The sequence below is a fragment of the Dipodomys spectabilis genome, unplaced genomic scaffold, assembly GCF_019054845.1.
Source record: "Dipodomys spectabilis isolate Male_0828 unplaced genomic scaffold, ASM1905484v1 ptg000071l, whole genome shotgun sequence".
In the NCBI taxonomy this organism is placed as follows: domain Eukaryota; kingdom Metazoa; phylum Chordata; class Mammalia; order Rodentia; family Heteromyidae; genus Dipodomys; species Dipodomys spectabilis.
The window spans coordinates 2,204,579-2,232,369 of record NW_024870748.1 but is presented as its reverse complement, the minus strand read 5'-3'; the positions used below and the strand labels follow the sequence as shown (position 1 = coordinate 2,232,369).

The 27,791-nt window shown below is 37.6% G+C and overlaps 1 protein-coding gene and 1 non-coding gene across 7 annotated transcripts in view; one reads left to right on the top strand and one right to left on the bottom strand.

Annotated features, from left to right (window-relative positions):
* The window catches only part of Stag2 (stromal antigen 2), a 128,904-nt gene that overhangs the window by 60,160 nt on the left and 40,953 nt on the right, over positions 1-27,791 (bottom strand). For all 6 annotated transcript variants that reach the window (XM_042682463.1, XM_042682458.1, XM_042682465.1 and 3 more), the window contains exons 2-5: positions 19,745-19,885; positions 13,219-13,297; positions 9,481-9,645; positions 4,017-4,113 (exon numbers count right to left, since the gene is read on the bottom strand). In XM_042682463.1, the coding sequence (XP_042538397.1) occupies positions 4,017-4,113; positions 9,481-9,645; positions 13,219-13,297; positions 19,745-19,788 (385 nt within the window). In that variant the 5' untranslated portion in view covers positions 19,789-19,885. The remainder of the gene's footprint in view (positions 1-4,016; positions 4,114-9,480; positions 9,646-13,218; positions 13,298-19,744; positions 19,886-27,791) is intronic.
* LOC122109988 lies at positions 11,045-11,148 on the top strand. The gene has a single exon (XR_006147790.1). It is a non-coding gene; the product is annotated as a U6 spliceosomal RNA (small nuclear RNA).

Here is a 27,791-nt window from a genome sequence, read left to right as displayed (position 1 = left end):
TAAGAGTCTCAATGGACTTTCTTGCCTGGGTTGGCTTTGAATTGAGAGCCTCAGATCTCAGCCTCCTGAGTAGCTAGGATTACAGGAGAGAGCCACTGGTGCCTGGCTTCAAAGGCCCTATTTTTATTGCAACAATATTTACTTGATTAACCAGAACACTTATCAAAAATATGGTAATAAAAATTCTCGAAAAATTTTTTTAAAAATCCTCAAAAGAGTCTTAAAATTAGGTTTATTAAAATTTCTAAATATAATTAACAGATTCTCAGATAACCAAGGGATGTGTTTTTATATGTCTATTTTTATTTATACATATTTTGCTTATATATTTTTAGATATGAAAAACAAAGTTATTAAGAAAATTCACATAATTCATTTCACATTATTCACCTACATCATGTTGCTTCTGTGAATGAAGTCAATTTCGAGGGGTGTCCTGGCATATATCACAATTGTAACCAAATTATTCTTTTCAAATATACACATATATTGTTAAATTCAGAATAAAGCAGAATTTCTTTGGCTAAATCCTCTTTAAAAAACATTTTGGCAGGTTGTTTTTTCATCTAGAATTGTGTATATCAATCTAGTCAAAACCTTCCCCTATTTTTTTTTGGGGGGGGGGGGGTCCCTCAGCTCTTCAGCTCAAGGCTAGCGCTCTACCACTTGAGCACCAGTGCCACTTCTGGGTTTTTTCTTTTTGCTTATGTGGTGCTGAGGAATCGAACCCAGGGCCTCAGGCATGCAAGGCAAGTGCTCTACCACTGAGCCACCTTCCCAGCCCCACCTTCCCCTATTTTTATACTCAGGTTTTGGTTGTTTTTTTTTTTTTTTTTTTTTGGGGGGGGGGGTCTGGTCATGGGGCCTGAACTCTGGGCCTCGGTGCTGTCCCTTAGCTCTTCAGCTCAAGGGTAGTGCTCTACTACCTGAGCCACAGCGCCACTTCTGGCTTTTTTCTTTTTGCTTATGTGGTGCTGAGGAATCAAACCCAGGGCCTCATGCATGCAAGGCAAGCGCTCTACCACTGAGCCACCTTCCCAGCCCCTATACTCAGGTTTTTTAATACTTGGCAATGCAAAGGAAGTATAAGCAATTTAATAACTAAAATAATTTCTAAAAGTAAATATTTACATATGAATAAATCTTTGGGGTTTTTGTTTTTCTTGGTCATAGGGCTTGAACTTTGGGCCTGGGCTCTGTTCCCAAGCTCTTCAGTTCAAGGCAGGAGCTCTACCATTTGAGCTACCATGCCATTTCCGGTTTTCTGGTGGCTAACTGGATGTAAGAGTCTCACGGACTTTCCTTGCCAGGGCTGGCTTTGAGTAAGGATCCTCAGATCTCAACCTCCGAAGTAGCTAGGACCACAGGCATTTGCCACAGGCACACAGCATGAATTAATCTTAAAGAAAACACTGAATACACTTTGGCAAATAGCCCATCCTCCTATTTACAAACCTTATTGGATTGCTAGAAACCCAAAAATAAACAAAATTGACCTAAGAGTAGAAAAAGCTGTTGCCACAAGATCTATTCATTTAATACTAAAGCAGGTGTAATCCCACCATGAGAACAGAACATCAGGCCACAGTCTTAAAAAATCTGCGGGAAATGAAGCAACATTATTTTTTTAAAAAATGGTAAATAGCCAAGCCCATAGATCACACCTGTAATCCTAGCTACTCAGGAGGCTGTGATCTGAGGATCTTAATTTGAAGCCAAAGCAGGCAGGAAAAGCTGAGAGACTCTTATCTCCAATAAACTACTCAGTGCTGTGGCTCAAAGTGGTAGGGCACTAGCCTTGAGCAAGAGAAGCTGAAGGACAGCACCCACACTCTGAATTCAAGCCCCAGGACTGCGGAAAAAGCAAAACAAAACAAAAAATCTCATAAACTGAAAAGCCAGAAAAAAAAATTAAAACACCAGCCACAGAATAATCAACAACAGAGCAATTTGAAGGCACTCAGTGTAAAGCCAATAATCCCCTTCCTGCCTTAAAAGGTGTAGAAAGCAGTGTATTGTAATAATAAACTGATAACTCTAGTTGGGCTTAAGTGGTACAGTGCTAGTCTTGAGAGAGAAAAAAAAAAGCTCAGGGACAGCTCATGCTTTGAGGTCAAGCCCAGGACCAACCAACCCCCTAACACAAACACACACACACACAAACTGATATTCCCAACTACCTTGAATCCAACAGAAAAAGGTCAAAGTAATGAGTATACTTGAAATTCTATCAAAATAATGTGTGTAAATTTACTTACTAATGTTTAACTCTGATTATATGACAAATTTCACTTTATAGAGATGGCTAAGTTCTAAAGAAATATCAGTGTTCAAATCTACCTAGTAATTTAACTTTTAAACCACCTTAAATTGTGAGAAATCTTGACAGCCTCCACATAGCCAAGTTGTGTTAGAAAGCTCTTTATTTGTAAACTGAACCCTGACAAAGGATGACTATGATAAAGGAAAAATGCTCCATGGCCTTGTTTTGAAACTACAATTCAGAAGTCTTAACTCCTCAAACTAGACCTACATTTTATTATAGCTGAATCATTAAACTAGGCAGCTCTCTGTACTATATGAATAGCTTTAAATTCTTCTAAAATTTGTAGTGGTGCACGTCTGGTATACCAGTTAATTGAAAGGTTGAATAGGAGGATTGCTTGGGCCCAAGAGTACAAGAACAGCCTGGCAACATAGTTAGACCCTCAGCACAAAATAATTTTTTTTCCTGTCCAACTGCCATTTGCATTAAAATCCAATACCACACTAATAACTGTTGGCTCATGCCTGTAATCCTAGCTATTCAGGAGGCTGAGATCTCAGATCTGAGTCCATGAGACTCTTATCTCCAATAAACCACCAGAAAATGGGAAGTAGCACTGTGGCTCAAGTGGCAGAACTCTTGCCTTGAGCTGAAGAGGTCATGGACAACATCCAGGCCCAGAGTTCAAGCCCCTCAATGGACAAAAAAAACAACCAGAAACAAAAACAAAAAAACAAAAACTAGCCCATGAGCTTGACTGACTCATTTGCTGAGCCAGATGAGCTATGATAACTACCCAACTAAAATAATTTTGTTCCCTTGCCAAATGCCTGTCCTAAATATTCCTGATGTAGGAATATCCGTACTTTGTATATTCCCCATTCCTAACTTCAAAATATTTTTCAAAAATTTTTATTAGAATATATTTGTTGTATGAGTTCTGGTGTCACTACCATACATACATACACAGAATGTACTCAGATCACACTCATCAACTCTCCATCTTTCTCTCTCATGCTCTTTCTCTTTTCTTAAAAGTTTCAACAGGTTTGACTGTTCTATCTTCATATATCCACATAAAGTGCTTTGACCATATTCACCCTCTCATCCACCCTCTCCATTGCCTGGCCTCTCCCACTGGTACCAGTTGCCTTAACAAAGCCTGTTTTACTTTCCTATGATTTATTATTTTTCAACCTATATTGATTGTACAAAAGGTGATCACCATGGTAAGTTGTACATGCGTATATTATAATTTAGTCAAATTAAACTCATTTATTGTTCTGTTTCCTGGTTTTCCCTAGTCTTCTACTGTTCTAATAGCTTTATTTAGTTAATACCGTCTTCATACATAGACAACATATATTTCAATATTATTTGTCATCCATCACTGGAAATTTCTTTCACAAGAACTGACAATTTCTCCAGTAATTAACTTATAATCATCATGCATTTTTAACTCCTTACATTTAACAAGTCCCTGTTAGATGAACGAGTAACTCTTCCACTTCTTAAAAAGTAATGTACTGCTTATAAACTGTAGTTTTTAGGTAAATTTCACACATGAATATTTGGTAAACAGACTTTCACCTTATCCTTTGCTTTTACTTTATACATTTTATATGGATATAATGCAAACAATTCACTACATTGACATTACTTGCCATATAAAGAGCTAACATCTTTCTAGGGAGAACAAGAAAACAAAGTAACTATTTGAGTTTCTCCTTCCAAAATAAGTATATCTTACCTTTACAGCCTGAACACTGAATAAAAAAGTTGATAAGGTCAAGAAGTGCTATATCTCGGTCATGCTTGTATGATTCTATCCAGTCATCTACCACCGACTATAGCAAAGGAAAAAAAAGAATTAAGTCATTAGCTTTTCTGCATGTTCTAAGAATCAATTTCAATTAACATCATAAAATTTAACACAATGTAGGATTACATTACTTTAAATTAATATTCATACTTTTATTTTGAAATTCAAAGTCAATTTGAACAATACAAACAGATTCAAATGAAGGAAAATAATTGTCTATTTTTTATTAGGATGCAATCATATAAAGTACAGTTATCACTTCTTAATAATACAAGATCCTAAAATAAACATTAGTCATATTTATTTCTCACTAGATATACATAATATATAGTATTTTAAAATTCAAACTAACTATAGAATGATCACTTGAGGAAGGGTGAGGAAAAGAGGTTAAATTGGGAGGTTGGATATGATTAGCACGCACTATGTACAATGCATTTACATCAAAGCCCATCAGTACATACAATTTGTACATACTAACAAAAAAATACAAGTAATATTTAAATATTAACATAAGACACAAAAATCAATGTGATATAACCACTATCAAGATCACAGCTGGTTTATCAGCAAATACCAAAAAGCTGATCCCTAAAATTCTTTTTTTCTTTTTTTTTTTGGTCCAGTCGTGGGGCCTGAACTCTGGGCCTGGGCGCTGTCCCTCAGCTCTTCAGCTCAAGGCTAGCGCTCTACCACTTGAGCCACAGCCCCACTTCCGGCATTTTTCTTTTTGTTTATGTTGTGCTAAGGAATCAAACCCAGGGCCTCAGGCATGCAAGGCAAGCGCTCTACCACTGAGCCACCTTCCCAGCCCCACCTAAAATTCTTATGGTAATGCAAGGGACTCTAAATAGCCAACTCAGTTTTGAGAAAGGACAATCTGGAAGACTCATACGCCATTTCAACTACTACAAAGCTGCAGTAATCAAGACAATGGAGTACTGCCCTAAGTATAGAAATGCAAATTAATGGAATAATATTCATAGTACAAAAACAAATTATTACATTGATAGTTATTTGCTTTTAAATATGTCAAGACAGAAAAATGACCTTTTCAAAAAATGATTATGGGGTAACTGGGTGCCAGTGTTCTCATGTCTGTAATCCTTATTCTTCAGGAGGCTGAGCTCTGAGGTTCAAGGTTCAAAGCCAGCCTGGGCAGCAATGTCTGTGAGACTCCGATCTCTAAATACTAAAATGCCAGGGATGGAGTTATATAGCTCAAACCAGAGAGTGCTAGCTTAGTTACAGAGTGCAAGCTTGAGTTCAAGCCCTAGGACTGGCAGATACATGAACGAACACTCTCTCTCTCTCTCTCACAGGGGCCTGGGACAACTGGATAGCCTTATGCAAAACAAAAGAAAAAATATAAGTTGAATCCTACCTCACACTACATACACAATATTTATTTAACGCAAATGATTAAAAATCTATTTCAAAGAATTCCAACAAGAAAGTAAAAGTACAGGCTGGGAAGGTGGCTCAGTGGTAGAGCGCTTGCCTTGCATGCTCAAGGCCCTGGGTTCGATTACTCAGCACCACATAGCAAAAAGAAAAAAGCCAGAAGTGGCGCTGTGGCTCAAGTGGTAGAGCCCTAGCCTTGGGCTGAAGAGCTGAGGGACAGTGCCCAGGCCCAGAGTTCAGGCCCCATGAACGGACCCAAAAAAAAAAAAAGTAAAAGTACAATAAATTGAAGAAAATATTCACAAATCATATATTTGAGATTTTTAAAGAGTATATACATTAGCATGCATGAGATTGATCCTGGGTACACACACACACACACACACACACACACACACACACACACACACACACACACACACACACACACACACACACACACACACACACACACACACACACACACACACACACACACACACACACACACACACACACACACACCCCCCCCCCCATACCAAACAATCAGTTAAGGCTGGGAATGTGGCTTAGTGATAGAGTGCTTGCCTAGCATGCATGAAGCCATGGGTTCATTTCCTCAGTACGACATACACAGAAAAAGCCAGAAGTGGCACTATAGCTCAAGTGATAGAGGGCTTTGAGCATAGAGAGGCTGAGGGATAGAGCCCAGGCCCTGAGTTCAAGCCCCAGAACCAGAAAAAAAAATACAGTTAAAAATTATACAGACAATGGGTCAGGACAGGTCTAAAAGACTATATGCAAAATGCCAACAAATGCATGAACAGTTCAATTCCAGTAGTGATCCATAAAATGTAAATGAAAACAACGAGATAATTACTTCATATCTACTAGAACCCATCCGCTGACTATAATTTTTAAGACAATATCAAATATTGGCAAAGATATGTGAAATTGGAACAATCAAACACGGCTGGTAAAAATGTAAAATGTGCAGTCACTTTGGAAAAAGTTTGGCAGCCCCTCAAAAAGTTAAATATAGAGTTACCATATGACACTGCAATTTGACTCCAAGGTATTTATTACCCAAGAGAAATAAGACCATAAGTATACATACTTAAAAAGAATCATCCAAACTAGCCAAAATGTAGAAAGTAACCAAATGTGCATCTAAGTAAGAATGAATAAATAAAATGTGGAGTATATTGTTACAATAATTGTGGCAAACAGGATACTGTACTTACTACGTGCTTCAAGACAGATGTATCTTAATAATTGTTATGCTAAATCAAAGAAATCATATAGAACCACAAATTACATGATCTTACTTATATGAAATGTTCAGAATAGGCAAAAACATAGGAAGTAGGATGGTGGTAGCTTAGACCAAGAAAGGGAGAAGTTAACACTAATGGGACATGAGATTTAATTCTGGAATGTGCAGTTTTCTCAAATTAGAATGGTAGGGAAGCTGCAAAATTCAGTGAATAGCCTTTGGAAAAGTATGCTAAAACTAATTTCATAAAATTCAATATCTAAGCCGGGCGCTGGTGGCTCACGTCTATACTCCTAGCTACTCAGGAGGCTGAGATCTGAGGATCGCGGTTCAAAGCCAGCCCAGGCAGGAGAGACCGTGAGACTCCTATCTCCAATAAACCACCAGAAAACCAGAAGTGGCGCTGTAGCTCAAGTGATAGAGCGCTCGCCTTGAGCTGAAGAGCTGAGGGACAGCGCCCAGGCAGAGTTCAAGCCCCACGACCAACAAAAAAAAAAAAATTCAATATCTATTATTTAATAAAATTGGAGGATATAGCCAGGCACTGGTGGGTGGTTCACACCTGTAATCCTAGTCAAGAGGCTGAGATCTGAGGATCATGGTTCAAAGCCAGCCCAGGCAGAAAAGTTCCCCATGAGACTCTTATCTCAAATTAACCTCTCAAAAACTGGAAGTGGTGCTGTGGCTCAAAGTGGTAGAGGGCTAGCCTTGATAAAAGTGCTCAGCAACAATGCCCAGGGCCCAAGTTCAAGTCCCACAACCAACCAAAAATAAATTGGAAGAAGCATAGTTTCCTTTCTTAAAATATGAGAACTATTTTTTAGATCAATAACCAATAGTGTAATTAATCACTATCACCTACTATGACAGGTCTAACTCTGGGAATACAAACTGTGAATATACAGATCCAGATTTTTAAAAAATTATAAATGGAAGTGGAACTGTGGCCCAAGTGGTAGAGTGCCAGCCTTGAGCAGGAAAAGCCAAGCAAGAGCACAAGACTCTTTAAGTCCCATTATCAGCACGTGCATGTGCTCACATGCTCACACACTCACACATTAATAATTGAGAAACAAAGTAATGCCCAAGAATCCTTTCCAGAAAAGTGACATTTGATTAACTCCCCCTATTTGAAATGGAAGAGAGGAAAAGAAACTATTCCAGGCATCTCAACAGGCAGAAAAAGGAAATAGCCAAATGGAATGCCTCATGCCTATTACCTTAGCTTCTTAGAGAGTCTGGGCAAAAAACTTACAAGACCCCCATCTTAATTAATAAGCTAGGTATGGGGGTACAAGCTAATCATACCAGATATGTGATAAGTATAAATGAGAGGATTACAGTCCAGGATGGCCCAGGCAAAAACAATAACATTATGTGAAAAGTAACAAAAAGGCAAAAGTGATGAGGTATTCAAGTGGTATAGCACCTCCCTACCAGACCCCGCCACCACCAAATAGATAGAAATATAGATAGAGACAGATGAAATAAGAAACTAGAGTACAATTTAACTGAGATAATGTACTTATTTGTTAAAATTAACCCAAAATGGAACTGAAGGGAAGAATGTATTTTTTTAAATCAAGTCAGAACTAAATAAAACAGCAATAGTTTTATTTCTGAAAAGCCAAATGTATACATGTATTCAATTATCAACACAGCAAAAAGGAAAGAAAATGCAAACAGAGAAAAAGAAATTCAAACATGAATTTAAAATGATCACTTAAAAGATGGAACAAGAGGGGCTGGAAAGGTGGCTCAGTGGTAGAGTGTTTGCCTCACGTGCATAAGGCCCTGGGTTCGATTCCTCAGAACCACAGAAACAGAAACGCTACGGCTCAAGTGGTAGAGTGCTAGCCTTGAGCTAAAGGGCTGAAGGACAGCATCCAGGCCCAGAGTTCAAACCCCACACCACCCCCACCACCCGCAAAAAAAGATGGAACAAGAGCCAAGTATATCAGCTCACACACGTAATCTTAGCTACTCAAGAAAATGAGATCATGAAGGTGTGGTTCAAGGCCAGCTCAGGCAAGAAGTTCACAAGACCCCCATCTCATGTAAAAAATTGTACTTGGCAGTGCACTCCTGTAATTCTAGCTATGACAGGAAGCATAAATAGGAGGATCACAGACCAAATCTGACTGGGCAAAATTTGAGACCCTATTGAAATAGTAACCAGAGCAAAAGGGGCTAGAGGCATTACGAGAGCACTTGCCTAGAGACCTGAGAACCTGAGTTCAAAATACAAGCCCACAAAAAAAATCAAACAAGAATAATTCCACACTTTAATCATAACTATACAAAAGAAAAATCATTAATACTTGAGAGCTAGTTATGTAGTTCAGCAAGACCATGAGTTCAACCTATACACACAAAAGATACAGATAAAAGGACTTATGAATGAATGGACACACTGCTGGAGTTTTGAGGAGATTGTTATAAAACACAATTAGAAAAAAATCAAAATGATATTTTATAGTAGTGACTAAAATTTAAAATGAATGAATAAAGCTAGGAATGAGGCTTAGTCGTACAGTACTTGCCTAGCATGCATGAAGCCCTGATTTCCATTTCTCAGGACCACTTAAACAAAAAAGGCCAGAAGTGATGCTGTGAAAAGTGTTACAGTGCTAACCTTGAGCAAAAGAAGCTCAGGAACAGTGCCCCAGCTCTGAGTTCAAGCCTCAAGACTAGCAAAAAAAAATGAATAAATTGTAAGGAACACCATATTACCTGCATAGCACTCTTGCCCATTTTAACAACTTCAAACAACATCATGTTTTCCACTCCATTCTGTTGGTGGTGACCATTCATTCGGTTTGGCCCAGAAGGAGGCTTTCCTCCTCCATTTCCACTTTTGCCCTTTTCTCCTGGGCCTTTTTTGCCTTTTTTACAAGTCTGCATAAAAAAATACAAGTTAGTTATTTCACTACCCCTCAGAGTTGAAAACAAAAGCTACTACAAAAGCAGGTGATAGAATACACAATTATAACATGCTTAACCTTGACCTGTGAAAGAATGCCATGCATATGTAAGAAAATTATAAAATTACAACTGCTTCTTTGTCACTTCACTTTTTTCCATGTTATACAACCATGAACTTTACATTATGATGTAGTTAGTATAACAGCCTCTTCTGACAGACTAAGTAGTCTCAAATTTCTCCTCCTATTCATTAGAGTGATTTGGGCCAAGTTATTTAACCACATTGTGTTTCAGAGGCTTCTTTCTAACTTGTAAAGTGGAAGGTAAACTATGTATAATAGGGTTGATATGATAATGAGGACACAAAGTGTTTATTAGGAATACATTCAGCTCATAATAAAGTCTAAAATAGATACATCTACTATTATAACCATCAAATAAGAAAATATCCATTAAAAGAAGCTATACAAATGTTATCCAAGTTTGCCGGAAAGACCAACTAGATATGAACAATTTCCACATTTGCACCAATTTTGATAATCAATGTGAAATCACATTAAAAGTTCTCAAAGTATCAATGAAGTTTGAAAATCACTTTAAAAAAACTTCAAAAGTATAATCAGAAAAATTCCCACAAGTGAAAATGGCTGTCTTCAAGCTTTATCATAGTCCAGTCATGCTGACAGAGTACAGAGTAGATGAAAAACTATACAGGAAGTGACAATACAAAGTAGTGTAAGCAGTAAACATGGCCAGAAATGGAGCTATGGCTCAAGTGGTTGAGCACTAGCCTTGAGCAAAAAAGTTCAGGCACAGTACCCAGACCTTGAGATCAAGTCCCAGGTTTGGCAAAAAATAAAATAACAAGTAAGGATGCTAGCCTCTAACACTCTTCTGTATACCTAACACAGAAAAAGCAGAAACTCTAATAAAAGATTTTAGGAGGTAGTAAAAAAAAAAAAAAAAGATTTTAGGAGGTAGTATAGTACTATCTCAACTTGTGAATTAAATCAAAAGCACAGACCTGAACTTACATCCTTTAATACTTGAGCTTATCCAGACCTCATCTTCCTTTCTATAAAAATACACAAGTTTCCTAATTTTAATTTAATATGGAATTAAAAAACATGTAACACTGTTACCACAGTGCCTACTACACAGTATAGTGTTGAAATGTAGATGTTCTTATCATTGGAATAAATTTTTGACTGTAATACCTCACTCTCAGCAAAGACTATATACAGTTAAACAAACTGTATCATAGAAATTTTAGAGAGGTACAGAGAGTAGCACTATCATAGAAAACATGTGTACCATGCATGAAAAATCCTTGATTTCACCCCTAAACCACCAAAGAAAAATCTTCAGAGATATGCTTCAGCAGCATGTATGCTAAAATTGTAGCAATATAGAAAAGATTAGCATAGCCCCTGTGGCAAGAATCACATGCAAATTCATAAAGCATTCCAGTAAAGAAAAATCTTCAGGTCTGGAGGCAGGACTCAGGAGGTACCATCCCTGTTTGGCACTAAGTTCACAGACCAATACCACAACAAGAAATGTTTAAGCTGGGCACTGGTGGCTGCTCATACCTGAAATTTTATTATTTGGAAGGCTTAGAACAGAAAGGTCAGTTTTTCAAGGCCAGCCTGGACAGAAAAGTTCAGAAGACTCCTCAATCCATACATGGCACCGTGCTGTACACCTGTCATCCTGAACTAAATGTTAGACTGAGATTGGGAGGATTATGGTTCAAGGCCGGCCTCGGCAAAAAAGAGACTCCATCTCAAAAGAGGAAATCTGGATATAGGAGCATGTGCCTGTCATTCCGGCAACCACTGGAAGCCTCAAGAAGGGAAACTGCAGTCTAGTCATGTACTCAAGTAGGAAACACAATCCAATCTCAAAAATACTCAGCAAGAGCCAGGCGCCAGTGGCTCACACCTGTAATCCTAGCTATTCTGGAGGCAGAGATCTGAAGATTGAAGCTTGAAGCCAGACTGAGGTTTGAAGCAAGACCAGGCAGGAAAATCCATGAGACTCTTATATCCAATTAACCACCAGAAACCAGAAATGGTGTTGTGGCTCAAATTGGTAGAGTGCTAGCTTTGAGCAAAAAAGCTGAAGCACAGCACCCCACCCCTGAGTTCAAGCCCCACCACCAACAAAAAAAGTAAACTAAGTGCTCGCCTTGAGCTGAAGAGCTGAGGGATAGCGCCCAAGCCCAGAGTTCAAGCCCCACGGCCCACCAAAAAAAAGTAAACTAAATTAAAAATGATTTTCTTATGAACAACCATGCACTGTACACTAGAATTACAGATACGTTTGTTTTGGATATTCATGATCTGGCATGTCTAGTCACACATATCTCTCAAAACTTCTACCTTTTGAGGAACTAAGAAATAGATGAATTAGGAAAACTATAAAGAGTATTCCAAGGGCTTGTTAAAAAACAATTTTCCATACACAAAATGTAATGGTACAACATCATTAAAAACTGCAGAGATATGTAATGAGTAATGAGAAAGTAATCAACAAAGTATCAATTGAGTTTTCAAAACATACTGTTTATTATGATTCCATTTATGTTTATTATGATTCCATTTAAGTAAAATTCTACATGCAGGTTTATTGTAAGTATATGTAAAAATGTATTTACCAAAATGTTTAAAGAAGAAGTGATCTTTAGGTGATAGGATTATGGGAAAAGTTCAATTTGCTCACTGTACATTTCTTTTAAGTAGTATAAAACTTCTTTTAAATGTCATTAGAAAATTTAAATCCAAAATCATTTTGGGAAAAAATGCAGAAAAAATAAAAACAAGCTCTCTTTTAAACAAGTTATTTATTTAATATACATGTCAAATATACCTTTCAAAGCCTCTGCATAATTTAATGATTCACCAAGTTATCCGTAGCTTAAGACTATCCTATTCAGTGTGTATATTTCTTCACTAAGAACTTACATAAATTTTTATCTTTGCTGTTATTCATAAAAGTAAAATGAATGTCACTAGTAACCCATTAGCCATATAATGGCAGTCTGTTGAATCTGTAGTGTACTCTAGAATAAAAATGTTTATGTATTATTATGCTCTGTAATTTGGAAAATATAACATTTGTAATACATTTATGAGAAAATAATAAAGCAAATAAACACCATGATTTGCTTAGCATACTATGATTTTTACAAAATGTACTGGGATAAATGACGTGTTCTTAATTTCAAGTTTTACAGCAGTGCATACAGATAATCAAAACCTATTTAGTCCAGAAGAATAAAAGGTGTATATTTATTCCAATGTCTTGCCATACTAGTCAGGCCATAAAACGAGCCATTTAAAAAAAATAAAATTCCATCTCTCTAAGTGTCCCTGTCTCCTTTCTCCATTTCTCTCACCCTTTCCCAGGCCCAACACCCTTAAAATCCAAAATAAATAGAGGTAAGAGACACTGGTTGACAGGGTAAAGAGTTTCCAGCTAGCAAGCACAAACTTTACCCACCACAAAACAAAAAAAAAATTAAGTTACATATTTGGTGCATACCTTTCCTTTGCCTTGTTTTTGGTTTTTTCCTTCAATATCTTCAAAATCTGTGTCAGAAGAAAAATGTGTTTCTGACTCCCTGAAACAAAAAGATAAGTAAATATTTAAAACCTTCCTTAGAAATATATGTGCCAAATGGGGGAAGGGATAACTGGCCAAAAAGAAATGTACTCTTTACCTGACAGTATATAACTGTAAATCCTCTGTACATCACCTTTATAATAATAATCTTTCTTTAAAAAACACAGATACTGTTTCAAATTTTTGCAACTTTTCTAAACAAAAGTTGACTCGTTACAAAATTCCTATTTGAGTTAAAAGTGATTAAGAAACTTTCCTTAGAGATACTGTAGAACATTTACAAACATATAAGATTATATAACCAAGGGAAAGTGGGAGAAAAATGAGCGAATGTGTAACAATGTTCAATAAGAAATGTACTCATTACCTAACTTATTTAACTGTAACCCCTCTGTACATCACCTTTACAATAAAATTAATTTTTAAAAAGATTATATAACCAATTACAATAAAAGTAATCTAAAATACAAATCTAAATATCTGATATTCAAATTGGTACCAGGGTTCGAACTCAGGGCACTATGCTTGCTATGGAGATGCTCTACCACTTAAGAGTTTACCCTCAGCCCTATTTCATTAATTTTTTTTTTTTTGCTGTTCCTGAGGCTTAAACTCAGGGCCTGGGCACTGTCCCTGAGTTTATTTTTGCTCAAGGCTAGCTCTCTATCACTTGAGCCACAGATCCACTTCTGGCTTTTTCTGTTTATTTGGTACTGAGGAGTCGATCCCAAGGCCTCACGCATGCAAGGCAAGCACTCTACCACTGAGTCACATTCCCAGCCCTGTTTTATTAATTTTTAATCAAACTATAATAACTAAACGAACTGCTCTTTAATTTAAGCCTAGGACCTGTGATATTCTATAGTAATGGCTGATTCCGTTTTCTGGTTCAAGGACCCCAAAGCTATGGTAAACTATATTTTAACACCCAACATTAGATAAACTTTATTAGGGAATTTTAGCAACATTATGGATCTTCTGACCTCTCCCACCTCACAAAGAAAACGATTCTAAGTCTAACTCACTAAACACTAATATTACTTTTCTTAATCAACTAAATCATTTGATATATAGTAAAGAAATGTGGTAAATTTTCAAACTCCTTCAGGAAGTAGAAGTACTGAGCTATTCAGGAGAAATAAATCTAGAACTAAATAACTATATGAACTTATACAAGTAACATTTCAATATTTTCATCTATAACAATATATATGCAGAAAATCAAGCAATCCCTAAAGTCTCTCCACTCTTCAACACATAAATCTATCATCTTAAAAAAAAAATTCTCACCAGGCACCAGTGGCTCACGCCTGTAATCCTAGCTACTCAGGAGACTGAGATCTGAGGATTGTGGTTAAAAGCCAGCCAGGGAAAGAGGAGACTCTTATCTCCAATAAACCACTAGAAAACCGGAAGTGGTGCAGTGGCTCAAGTGGTAGAGCACTCACCTTGAGCAGAAGAGCACAAGGACAGTGCCCAAACCCAGAGTTCAAGCCCCACATCGACCAAAAAAAAAAAAAATTCTCCTTGTTTTAAGAGTGGGTGATACCACTGTATAATGTGGATTTTCTCACACACATAAGGAAGCAGATCAATTTGAAGTAACATGAAATTTTCTGTATGTTTAAACATGCTTCTAAGTAGCCACATACATTTAATTAAATGCTGAAAACAAAACATACTTACACTGATGTGTGAGGAACAATGGACTTTAGAATTAAGCCACTCAAAAAAATAATAGTTTTATCACTCTAAACGTGAAAATTTAGTATCAGTTTTAAGTGAGGCCAAAGGGAAAGGCTATCTGCGTAACTGTAAAAATGTGAACATTACTCTTCCAATATTTCAGTGGCCACAGTGTAATCAAAGGCTCAGTTATATTTTTAATTTTCCAGGCTATCCCAACTACAAAAATAAGCCACTAGGGATTTTTTACTAAGTGAAAAAAAAATCTGAAAAAAATCTGAAGAGAATAATCAGAATAGGAGTAGAAACTAACACTCAACCAGAGAAAAAAAGTTTCCCAAATGTTTTGCCAATGATGTTACATGTTTTAAATCAAAGAACAGTACGCTACACTCAAGATGAAATAACATGTTTATATGTTGATAGCAAATACAAAGTTAACCCTTCAGTGGTTTAAAACTAGTCACCTATCACATGAACGAATCTTCTTAACACTCTTCTTCATTGTGCCCTCATCCCATATACCCAATCGAATGCTAAGTTATTTGGCCCTCACAACACATCTTTTCTTTTTCAGAACCTTATTACTTAACATATTCTAATAGTGAATGTCAAAGTCTATAATATAAACCTTTAATAGTCTTTAATCTTAATGTATTAAAAAATTTTCATAATCCCCTCTGTATATTTTTAAAACAAAAGCTCATAAAGGCAGAAATATCTAACTTAATGCCTCACAGAATCTAATACAATGTCCTATATATGAGGCACTTAATGAAACAAAAATAGTACTTTACATTCACTAAGACTTTTAAGTGGAATCCTCACTAAAAATGCTGTCTTGGGAAACTTCAATATCTTTGATAATTTTGAATTAAATAAACCTCAATTTCTTTCTCAATTATCTCATGTCCTCCTGTAAACATAAACAAATGTTTCCTCAAGAATCTTAAAACCAAACCTACTTACACTGGAATGGAAAAATTATACTTTGAGGGCTTGGGGTATAGCTTAGTGTTGGCATAGTATGCACAAAGTCCTAGGCTTGATCCCAGAACAGCAAAAGTCATACTCTGAAATATTATTAATATCCCAGAACAGACATGATATCCACTAAGGATAAAATTAAAAATATAAAAATCAGGCTGGGAAGTTGGCTCAGTGGTAAGAGTGTGTGCCTCGCATGAGACCTTGGGTTCGATTCCTCAGCACAACATAAGCAGAAAAAAGCTGGAACTGGCACTGTGGCTCAAGTGGTAGGGTGCTATCTTTGTGCTGGAGAGCTGAGGGACAGTGCCCAGGCCTAGGGTTCAGCCCCCACGACTGACCAAAAAAAAAAAAAAAGAAAAGAAAAGAAATTTAAAAATCTATGTATCACCAAAAGGTGATACTGGCTGACACGTATAGTGGTATCTACCTGTTATGTTCCAAATATTTAGCAAGCAAATTCTCTTTTTAAGGCAATTCTCATAAAGGACCAAACAGAAAATACAAGGTGGAGAGAATAAAGATAAAGGAATTTTTGGGCAGTTTTAAAATTCATTTATTCACTTAAGTACCTTATGGAACTGGAATTCAATATGAAAATTACTCATACGGGATCTCACCAAGTAGCCTAGGCTAACCTCCAACTCACAAACCAGGTATGGTGTCCCAGACCTGCAATCTAAGAACTCAGTAGGCTGAGGCAAGCACATCAGAGTTTGAGACATAGCCAGCCCAAGCAACAGTGTAAACCCTCTTTGAAAAGGGGGAGAAGAGGCCAGTAACTGGTAGTTCACACCTATAATCCTAGCTACTCATGACACTGAGATCTGAGGATTGCAGTTCAAAGCCACCCAGGGTAGGAAAGGCTGTAAGACTCATCTCCAATTAACTGGCAGAAAACAATAGATGGAGCTGTAGCTCAAAGTGGTAGAGTGATAGTCTTGAGCAAAAGAGCTCAGGGACACTACCTAGACCCTGAGTTTTAAGGCCCAGGACTGAAAAAAATGGGGTGGAGGGGAGGAATATTTAGAAGAGGAGACTGAGGAGTACTATTAGAAGCCTTAAGGACAAGTCGGGGGAGCCAGGTGTGTTTAAAGGACAAACCTATGTTAAAAAGCACTTTATAGACCAATAGGAATTTAACTTTTTTCTGGTAAAAATGATGGACAGCATGTCCTTATCTTCCTTAGATAGGCTTACTTAAGTTTATAACAGAAACATGAACTTACACTCTAAATCTAACACCTAACGTATACTTGCTCCTAATGAGAAAACTTTTTTAAAATTTCATGACATTACCTCAAACTACCTACTACAAAATCAAATATAAATTGAGAATTGGACACCAAAAGCAGTAACTTTTCCAGTATGTAAATTTAAAACACAGCATCAACAGAATGGAATGTTAACTACTAAAGAGTCCAATGAACAAGTGATAAAACTTTCAAAAAATACACACTTATGTTAGATAAATAAATTTAACCAAGTTACCATTTCCTGTTTTGTGGGGGAAACCAACTATCTTAAAATTTATACCAATATTTAATTTTTTTTAAATTATGACAGCATTGGGTACAGCAGGAGAATCACAAGATCAAAACCAGTCTGGGTATCTCTATATGTAGTCTTTTGAGGAACCCTCCATACTGCTTTCCAGAGTGGTTGAACATGTTTACACTCCCAACAACAATGCAATAGGGTTCTCTTTAGGCCACATCCCCTCCAGCATCTGTTGTTATTAGATATCTTGATTATAGCCATTCTAATGAGGGTGAGGTGAAATCTCAATGTTGTTTTGATTTGCATTTCTTTTATGGCCAGAGAAGTTGAGCATTTCTTCATGTGTCTATTGGCCATTTTTATTTCTCTTCAGAGAAGTCTCTCTTAAATCTTTAACCTACTTGTTGACAGGAGGTTTGTTTCTATGAGGATTTGTTTTTGGAAGATTTAATTTTTTGAGTTCCAAGTTATTTTAGATATGAGGTCCTTGTCTATGAATATCTTCTCCCAGTCCGTGGGCTTTCTATTGGTTTTGCTAGCTATGTCCTTGGTCATGCAGAAGCTCTGCAGTTTCATGCAATCTCATTTGTCCATGTTCTTTGATTTGTTGTGTTTCTGGGTCTCTATTAAAATTTTGGCCTGTGCCAAGGAGCCCTACAGTTTATTCTATTCCTTTCTGTAATGTTTTCATAGGGTCTGCTTTGACTTTGAGGTCTTTGATCCATTTGGAGTTGATTCTGGTGCAGGGTGACATATAAGGATCTAACTTTAGTTTTCTACAGATGTTTAATCAATTTTGCCAGCATCATTTCCTGAAGAGGCTGTCTTTCTTCCATGCTATTTTTTTTATTACCTTATTGAACATTTGGTGGCTATAGGTCTGTGGGTTCATTTCTGGGTCTTCGGTTCAATTCCATTGGTCTTCAGGTCTGTTCTTGTGCCAGTACCAAGCCGTTTTGATTACTATGGCCTTGCAGTAGAGTTTGAAGTCTGGAATTGTTATTCCTCCAGCACTGTTCTTTCTGCTAAGGACTATTTTTCCTATTTGGGGTCTTTTATTCCTCCATATGAATTTTTGTGTTGCTTCTACACACAGAGCTCCCCTGTGACCCAGCAATCCCACTTTTAGGCATTTACCCAAATGAAAACATTCAAAGCCATACTAACGCGACCAGCACAACTATGCTTATTGTAGCATTATTCACCACAGCTAAGATATGGAACCAACCCAGATGCCCCTCAGTAGATGAGTAGATCAAGATATTGTGCTACACACACACACACACACACACACACACACACACACACGCACACACACACACACACAAAATGGAATTCTATGCTGCCATCGGGAAGAACGACACTGTCCCATTTATTAGGAAATGGAAAGACTTGGAAAAAATCATATTAAGTGAAGTAAGCCAGTCCCAAAGAAATTTAGGTCCCATGGTTTCCCTTATTTGCAACAATTAGTATACATATAGAATAATATAATCAGATAAACTGAAAAGCTCAAAAGCTATGTACATATTGTAAACATTATGCCCACATTTGGTCCTCAGCTCCACCCAGATCTGAGCTCCTCCCTGCCCTGGAGTTCCTACCATACAGCTGGCCTCTCCCTCTCTCCGCCCAGACCCTGCTGCTACCTAGATAGTGGAGGCCTCCATGTGCTCTCTCACCGGGGAAATACGACTCCTCTAATAATAAATACGACTCCTTGTAATAATCTTTCTCCTGTGCCTGCCTGCCTCCGCGCAGTCCCCTGGCATGGATGTGATCCTTTCACATATGGCCATATAAGATGACGCTAAGTGAAATGAACCCCAAGATATGGACACAAGAGGCCTTTGTTGTTGTTTTAAATGTACTATGTGATTCTCTTGGTTTCCTTTGTATTTTCTCCCTCTATGGTATATATCCTGTTGTCACTGTACTTGATTTTGGTACCCTGCATCTTGTATATACATTTGTCTAATCTGGGAATGGGAAGGGGACTAACAAAACTGTGAAACAAGGATACAATATGATACCACGGGACAGTATATTGGAAACAAACTTTAAAACTTGGGGGGGAGGGGTAATAGCGGGACAACAACAAGGGAAGGGGTAACAATGATCAACAAGTAATATACTCATGCAACTGTAACCTCTCTGTACAGCATCGTTAAAATAAAATTTTTAAAAAAGTCTGCGCTAAAGAAAAAAAAAAAAAAAGTCTGCGCTACATACAGAAACCATGTCTCAAATAATGACAATGAAATGTACTTACTGAAGTAGATTAAAATCAGTTGGTATTTCTGGAGCTGCTATCATTTCTTTATCATCTTCTGGAACACTCCAATATCAGAAATATATTCATATATTTATGTGAAGTAAGATGACAGTTTGCTTCCTCTAAGAAAGATAATTCCTTTAAAGAGAAAATGATACTTATTAAAACATGGCACAATTAAGATGTCCATACTCAAAAGTGAAATTCCCCAAGTATCTGCCCAACTGTTTAAAGATTCTTGCACCCTTAAATTTTACTACTTTTTTCTTTTTTTTTCTTTTTGGGTCCAGTCGTGGGGCCTGAACTCTGGGCCTGGGCACTGTCCCTCAGCTCTTCAGCTCAAGGCTAACGCTCTACCACTTGAGCCACAGTGCCACATGCGGCTTTTTACTTTTTTTTGCTTATGTGGTGCTGAGGAATTGAACCCAGGGCCTCAGGCATGCAAGGCAAGCACTCTACCACTGAGCCACCTTCTAGATATAAATTCATCAGAATTAATGGGCAGTGGTGGTTCTCACCAATAATCCTAGCTACTCAGGAAGCTGAGATCTGAGGATTGCAGTTCAAAGCCAGCCAAGGCAGAACAGTCTATGAGACTCTATTTCCATTGAACCGCCAAAAAGCTATAAATGAAGCTGAGGCTTAAATGGCTAAGCTCTAGCTTTCAAGGGAAAACAAAAGCTCAGGGACAATACCCAGTCCCTAGGTTCAAGCCACAGCACAGAACTGAGAGACCGGAGGGAGGGAGGGAAGGAGGGAGACTCTTACTTTACTGGCCAGAAAATCCCAATGACAAGTTTAAACTATAATACTAGATGCCTAAACATTTGTGACTTTTGTTGATGGTGTACAGATATGATTTAAATGAGCTAATAAATAAAATGTAGCCGGGCGATGGCGGCTCATGTCTATAATCCTAACTATTCATGAGGCTAAGATCTGAGAATCATGGTTCAAAGCCATCTAGAGCAGGAAAGCCTGTGAGACTTTTATCTACAATTAACTATCAGGAAACCAGAAGTGGAGCAGTGGCTCAAAGAGGTAGACTGCTAGCCTTGAGTAAAAAGAGCTCAGGAAGCCAGGCGCCAGTGGCTCACACCTGTAATACTGGCTACTCAGAAGCTGAGATCTGAGGACTGGGGTTCAAAGCCAGCCCAAGCAGGAAAATCCATGAGACTCCAATCTCTAATTAACTACCAGAAAACCGGAAATGGCGCTGTGGCTCAAGTGGAAGAACGCTTGCCTTGAGCTGAAGAGCTGAGGGACAGTGCTCAGGCCCAGAGTTGGAGCCCAACAACCAACCAAAAAAAAGAGCTCAGGGACAGTGACCAGATCCTGAGTTCAAGCCCCACGACCAACAAAAAAGAAAATCTAGGATATAATTTTAAAATACTTTAAGAATAATTTTTTAATCCTTGAGGAAACAATGCAAAGCCTGACTTACTAATACATAACTCCTTCATGATAATACCACAATGTTTTTGTTTTTGTTTTTTTGGTCGGTCGTGGGGCTTGAACTCTGGGCCTGGGCGCTGTCCCTCAGCTCTTCAGCTCAAGGCGAGTGCTCTACCACTTGAGCTACAACGCCACTTCCAATACCACAATGTTTTAAGAAACAAAAAGAAAATGTATCAAATTCAATCTATTTCTTTAAAGAATTTGTAGTCAATTTGCACATGATTAATGTTATATATTGCCTACTAAGGCTCTAGGTTCCATCCCCACCACAGAATGCCGCTTGTACCTAAAGTCAAGGATATTCAAGACTACACTGGGCTACATAGATATACCCCTTATATGAAAGAAAAAAATAAAAATACCACAGTGGTGGTTTTTACCTGTAAGCCCAGTTACTTAGGAGGCAAAGACTTAGGAGGATCATGGTTTGAAGACAGCCTGGGAAAAAGTTAGCAAAGTCTCATCTCAATCAATAAATCAGGTATGGTAGTCACACCTGTGATCCAAGGCATACAGAAAGGAATAGGCAGAAGGATCATGGTCTAAGGCCAGTCAAGGTAAAAATGGAGGGAGACCTTATCTCAAAAACAACTAAAGTAAAACAGAAGGTGTGGCTCAAGTGGTAGAATGACTACCTAAGCAAGCATGAAGATCTCCTAGGTTCAAATGTCAGTATTGCAAAGGGAAAAGGGGGGGGGGGGGGGGGAAGAATATCACCTGTAACTAAGTGTAGTTACAGGAAAGGTAGTTTTCTAGGATTGAAAGTGACAAGTGCATTTTAACATCATTTTACTGTTATTAATTTGTTGTCCAGAGGGGTTACCATTCCAAAGGTCAAAATTCTTTTGGACAATTTCACCTACAAATGCATTTTTTAATTTTTTTTTTTTTTTTTTTTTGGGTCCGGGTGGTGCCTGAACTCTGGGCCTGGGCACTGTCCCTCAGCTCTTCAGCTCAAGGCAAGTGCTCCACCACTTGAGCCACAGCGCCACTTCCGGCTTTTTTTCTTTTTGCTTATGTGGTGCTGAGGAGTCGAACCCAGGGCCTCATGTATGCAAGGCAAGCACTCTACCACTGAGCCACCTTCCCAGCCCCAAATGCATTTTTTAATAGAGATAATAATCAAATACCAAATTGCTAGGCTACAACAAAAAAGAGTTACAGGCTAAATCCAAGGTCTCAAGCCCTTAGACATTTGTTTTACATTTTTTTTAATTCCCAAAAGAATCTAGGTTAATGAATCTAAGCTAAAGAAAAAGCAGATACGACTAAACATATCCAATTAATTATACAAGCTAAAATATAACTGATGAAATTCACGTGGGTTTTTGTTGTTGTTGAGCGTGGGGCTTGAACTCAGGGCCTAGGCACTGTCCCTGAGCTCTTTTGCTCAAGGGTAAGGCTCTACCACTTTGAGCCACAGTGCCACTTCTGGTTTTTAGTGGTTTTAGTCAGAGACAAAAGTCTCATGGAGACTCTTCTGTCAGAGCTGACTTGGAACCGCAATCCTCAAATCTCAGCCTCATTAGTAGGACTAGGATTATAGGTGTGAGCCACCAGCTCCAGGCTCCATGAGACTCTTATCAATTAGCCACCAAAAAGCCAGAAGTAGAGTGGCTCAAGTAAAGTGGCTCAAGTTGTAGAGTTCTAGCTTTGAGACCAAAACTCCAGATTAATACCCAGGCCCTAACCAGACCAGGCCAGCATTTTTTTTAAAAGACAAAGAATATCCTCCCACTTTGAGTTTGTCTTTTATCTGAAATTTTATCTCATAAGCAAAATCACTAGATTTTATTATTATGTCCTCCTCTTGCTCTGAATCATTGCCCCAGTATTGTTTCCTTCCAAGACCACTAAGTAGTACAGCATAGTTCTGAGGGCATCATATATATGTCCACATAACTTTTGTTTCCAAAAATACTGCCTAATGTTTAAAAAGAAAACTATTTTTCACCAATAAAGCTGGAAAAGCACAGCCCTAAATTAATTCTAACCAGCAGATCAGATCAACCAGATGGCAAGAGGAAAATAAAAAGTGGCTCACGCCTATAATCCTAGTTACTCAGGAGGATGAGAAGTAAGGATTGAGGTTCAAAGCCAGCTGGATGCTGAGCATTGGTGGCTCATGCCTGTATTCCTACGTATTCAGGAGGCTGAGATCTGAGGATTGCAGTTCAAAGCCAGCCTGGGCAGGTAAGTCCTTGAGACTCTCCAATTAATGACCAGAAATCCGGAAGTGGCACTGTGGCTCAAGTGTTAGAGCACTCACCTTGAGCTGAAGATCTGAGGGACAGTGCCCAGGCCCAGAGTTCAAGCCCCACTACCAAAAAAAGAAAAAAAAAGGCCAGCCAGAGTAGGAAATCCATAAGACTCTTACCTCCTATTAACCACTATAAATCCAGAAGCTCAAAAGGCAGTTGAGCAAAAAAGTTAAGGGACAGTGCCCAGGCCCTGAGCTGAAGCTACAGGGGCGCAAGGAGAGAGTAGTCATGTAATCCCTACTGTGTTTCTGTCTCTCAGATCACTTTATAAAAACACAACTTTCTGGAGAGAAGGATGTAGCTCAGTGCAGTATTGCATAAATTAGCTGGTGTTTTATTCCCAGCACCAAAAGTAATCCAAAATTTGAGCTTCCCTTCATCACCATTTATAAGGAGACAAAGATCCTTCACAAGTCAATTGCTAGTGGCTCATGCCTGTAGCTTCTCAGGAGGCTGAGAACTGAGGATCACAGTTCAAAACCAACCTGGTCAAGGAAATTCATGAAGTGCTAGCCTTAAGCACAAAAGCTGAGGTACAGTGCCAAATCCCTGAGTTCATGTCCCAGGACCAGAATCTTCCCACAAAAAAAAAAGAAAAAAGAAAGAAAGGAAGGAAGAAAGGAAGGCAGGCAGAAAGAAAGAAAGAAAGAAAGAAAGAAAGAAAGAAAGAAAGAAAGAAAGAAAGAAAGAAAGAAAGAAAGAAAGAAAGAAAGAAAGAAAGAAAGAAAGAAAGAAAGAAAGAAAGAAAGAAAGTGAAATCTAGGAAAGTTTTTGAAGAAAACTTTTAAAATAAAGAGCTGAGAATGTCTGTTAATGTCTTTAAATATGATTAATACATTTAGTCTATGCTGGAAAATCCAAAACCAGGAGAATATGTAATGCTTAAATAAAAGTATGTTTGAAATTGTAAAGTCATTTCTGAACTACTGGTAATTAATTCTAAAAATATGCTCAAAAATAAAAAATATGCTCAAAGATCACAAGGTGGAGCTCTTACCTAATATCAAAAAAACAACTTTGAGGTCTCTCACATGTAGGAACTCTTAACTACTATAAAAAAAAGTTGTCATCTCAACATTGCTTGACAATAAAGGACACAAATGAAATTTGCATTAAGCCCCATCACTCATTTTCCTTCAAGGAAAAAACTTAACCAGAAACAATTAGCTTTTTCTCTTTATTAAACACTAATCCATCACATTTGTAAATTATGTGAATAATACAACTTAGGATCAAGCATACACAGTAGTCTCCTATCTAGTTTAGTTTACTGCAGGTTCACTTAATCCTCACCAAACACTTGTCCAAAAATATTAAATGGGAAATTCCAGAAACAAGCAGTTTTAACATTCCATGCCCTTTTGAGTAGCAGAATGAAAATTTTCACTATCCTCCATCTTATCTGATGTGTTGAACTACGCTTTTATCCAATGCACCCATGACAACTATACACTATCTACCGACCTACTAGTCACTCAGTAGCTATCAACTCTACTACCTCAATATCACAGCACTTGTTTGCAAATAATCCTTGTTTTACTTAATTATGGCACCAACACACAAAGTTTCATACAGTATATTGCTTTTAATTGTTCTATTTTTATTGTTGGTAATCTCTGCCTAACTTATAGTTTATGAATTAAACTTTATGTATCATGTTTATATAGAGAAAAGCACAGTATACCATAGAGGTTAGCTCTATTTGTGGTCTGAAGGGTCTTAGAACACATCCACCTGGATAATGACTTGTATATAGTATGCTGCCATAACTTTGTTGAATACATTCATATACAACTACAAAATTACAAAATAATGGGAAACCAGGCAACTTAAGTTTCTTTGAGTTTAGCTTACTTGCTTAATATTGTTTTTCCCAAGTCTTTCTATTTCTTACAAATGGCACAATATCATTCTTTCTGATGGAAGAGTAAATTCCATTGTGTATATATAGCACATTTTCTTAATCCATTCATCTACTGAGGGGCATCTGGGTTGGTTCCACTCATAGCTATGGTAAATAACACTGCAATGAACATAGTTGTGCTGGTAGCTTTAGTATATCCTCGTTTGTGGTCATTTGGGTAAATGCTCAGAAGTGGGATTGCTGGATCATAGGGGAGAGCTCCATGTTTAGTCTTTTGAGGAACTTCCATAATGCTTTCCAGAGTAGTTGAAAAAGTTTACACTCCCATCAACAGTGTAACAGAGCTCCCTTTTGGCCACATCCCTGACAGCATTTGTTATTTTTAGTTTTCTTGATGATGGCTATTCTAACTAGGGTGAGGTATAATCTCAATGCTGTTTTGATTTGCATTTCTTTTTATGGCCAGAGATGTTGAACATGTGTCTATTGGCCATTCTTAGTTCTCCTGTGAAGTCTGTACGTTTTTAGCCCATTTATTAATGGCATTCTTGAGTTTTTTTTAGGGGGGGTTAATTTTTGAGATCTAACTATATTTTAGATGAGGCCCTTGTCTGATACATAGTAGTAAAAATCTTCCCATTCTGTAGGATTTCTATTTATCTTATTAGTTATATCTTTTGCCATGCAGAAATGCTTCAGTTTGATACAATCCCATTTATCCAGTCTTTTTTTGTTTTGTTGTGATCCTTGAACTTAGAAAGTTTTAACCTGTGCCTAGGAGTCCTAGTGTTTTTCCTGTGCCTATAAATCTACAAGTAAACACACTGGATGGTAAAAGACAAAGAAATATACTTGGACATGATTATTTATACAGGTTTCTAGACATTCACACAGTGAGACCAAAGGAGGATACTCTTAGGAGAGGCTCACAAAGGATCAATAGCTATGTGCATATGATGATATAAAATCATATATAGTGAAATGAACTACAAGAAATGGAAACAAGATTTTTTTCTTTTCTTGCTGTTTTTGTTTTCTTTTGTTTATAAGTTTATCTGTTCTGGGGAGAGTAAGGAGGAAGCACAGAAATAGTGGACAAAGTTTAAACAAATGCAGCAGTGATACTCATTAGTCATTATGTTAAAAATTAACCATGTAACTTGTGTAGGGTAGGGGAATGGGAGGGAAAAAGGGAAGGAAGGAGTAACACTACTCAAAAATAAATGTACTCATTACCTGATTTATATAACTGCAACTGTTCTTTACATCACCTTCACAATAACAATAGAAAATAAAAAATAAACACAATGTTTTTAATATAGTATGTGATTTTTTTTTGTTTCTTTTGTATGTTCTTCCTCCTATGGTATAACCCCTGTTGTAGCTGTATTTGATTCTGGTACCCTACATCTTGTATATACATTTTTCTAATTTGGGGAGGGGAAGGGAAATAACAAAATGCTGAAACAAGGATACAGGCTGAACCATTATAACAATGAAATGTACAAGACACTATGTTGAAAATAGACTTTACAACTTAGAGGGAGGAGTTGGGGAGGTGGGGAGAGAAGGGACAGTAGGGGAAAAACAAAGGAGAGGGTAACAATGCTCAATAGGAAATGTACTCATTACCTTACTCATGTAACCGTAACCCCTCTCTACAGTATCTTTACAATAAAAAATAAACAGGAAAATATAGGTATAGTTTTCATTCTAAACATTAAATATATTGGTCATTCTAAACATTAAATTCAAGTAAATAATCTCAATGCATTTGATACAGGGCCGTGTCTGAAATTCTTTGGCTACAGGGCCATGTCTGAAATTCTTTGGATATAGGGCCATGTCTGAAATCCTAGGACTCAAAGTCAGGAGGCTCTCAACAAGGCCAGGCTGAGCTACATAACAAGTTAAAAGACAACCTAGCAAGCATAGCAAGTTAAAAGACAACCTAGCTGGGCCTGGGTGGCTCACACCTATAATCCTATACACTCAGGAGGCTGTGATCTGAGGATCACAGTTCAAAGCCATCCCGAGCCGGAAAGTCCAGGAAAGTCCATGAAACTCTTATCTCCAATAAACCACCAGAAAACCGGACATGGCGCTGTGGCTCAAGTGGTAGAGCACTTGCCTTCTGCTGAAGAGACAAGGGACAGTGCCCAGGCCCAGAGTTCAAGCACCGTGACCAACCAGAAAAAAAAAAAAAAAACCAGAAAGAGAGACAACCTAGATTACAAAGAAAGATCCTGTCTCTAAACAAATTCATTTTTAAAAGTTGAAAGTTAATTTTTCAGATTACTATTAATAGCTTATGTTTACGGCCTTTAATCAAGTTTAGATTACACATTTGTGTGTGTGTGTGTGTGTGTGTGTGAGAGAGAGAGAGAGAGAGAGAGAGAGAGAGAGAAAGAGAAGAGAGGAGAGGAGAGAAAGAGGCTAATGCTGTCACTTGCCTTTTTCA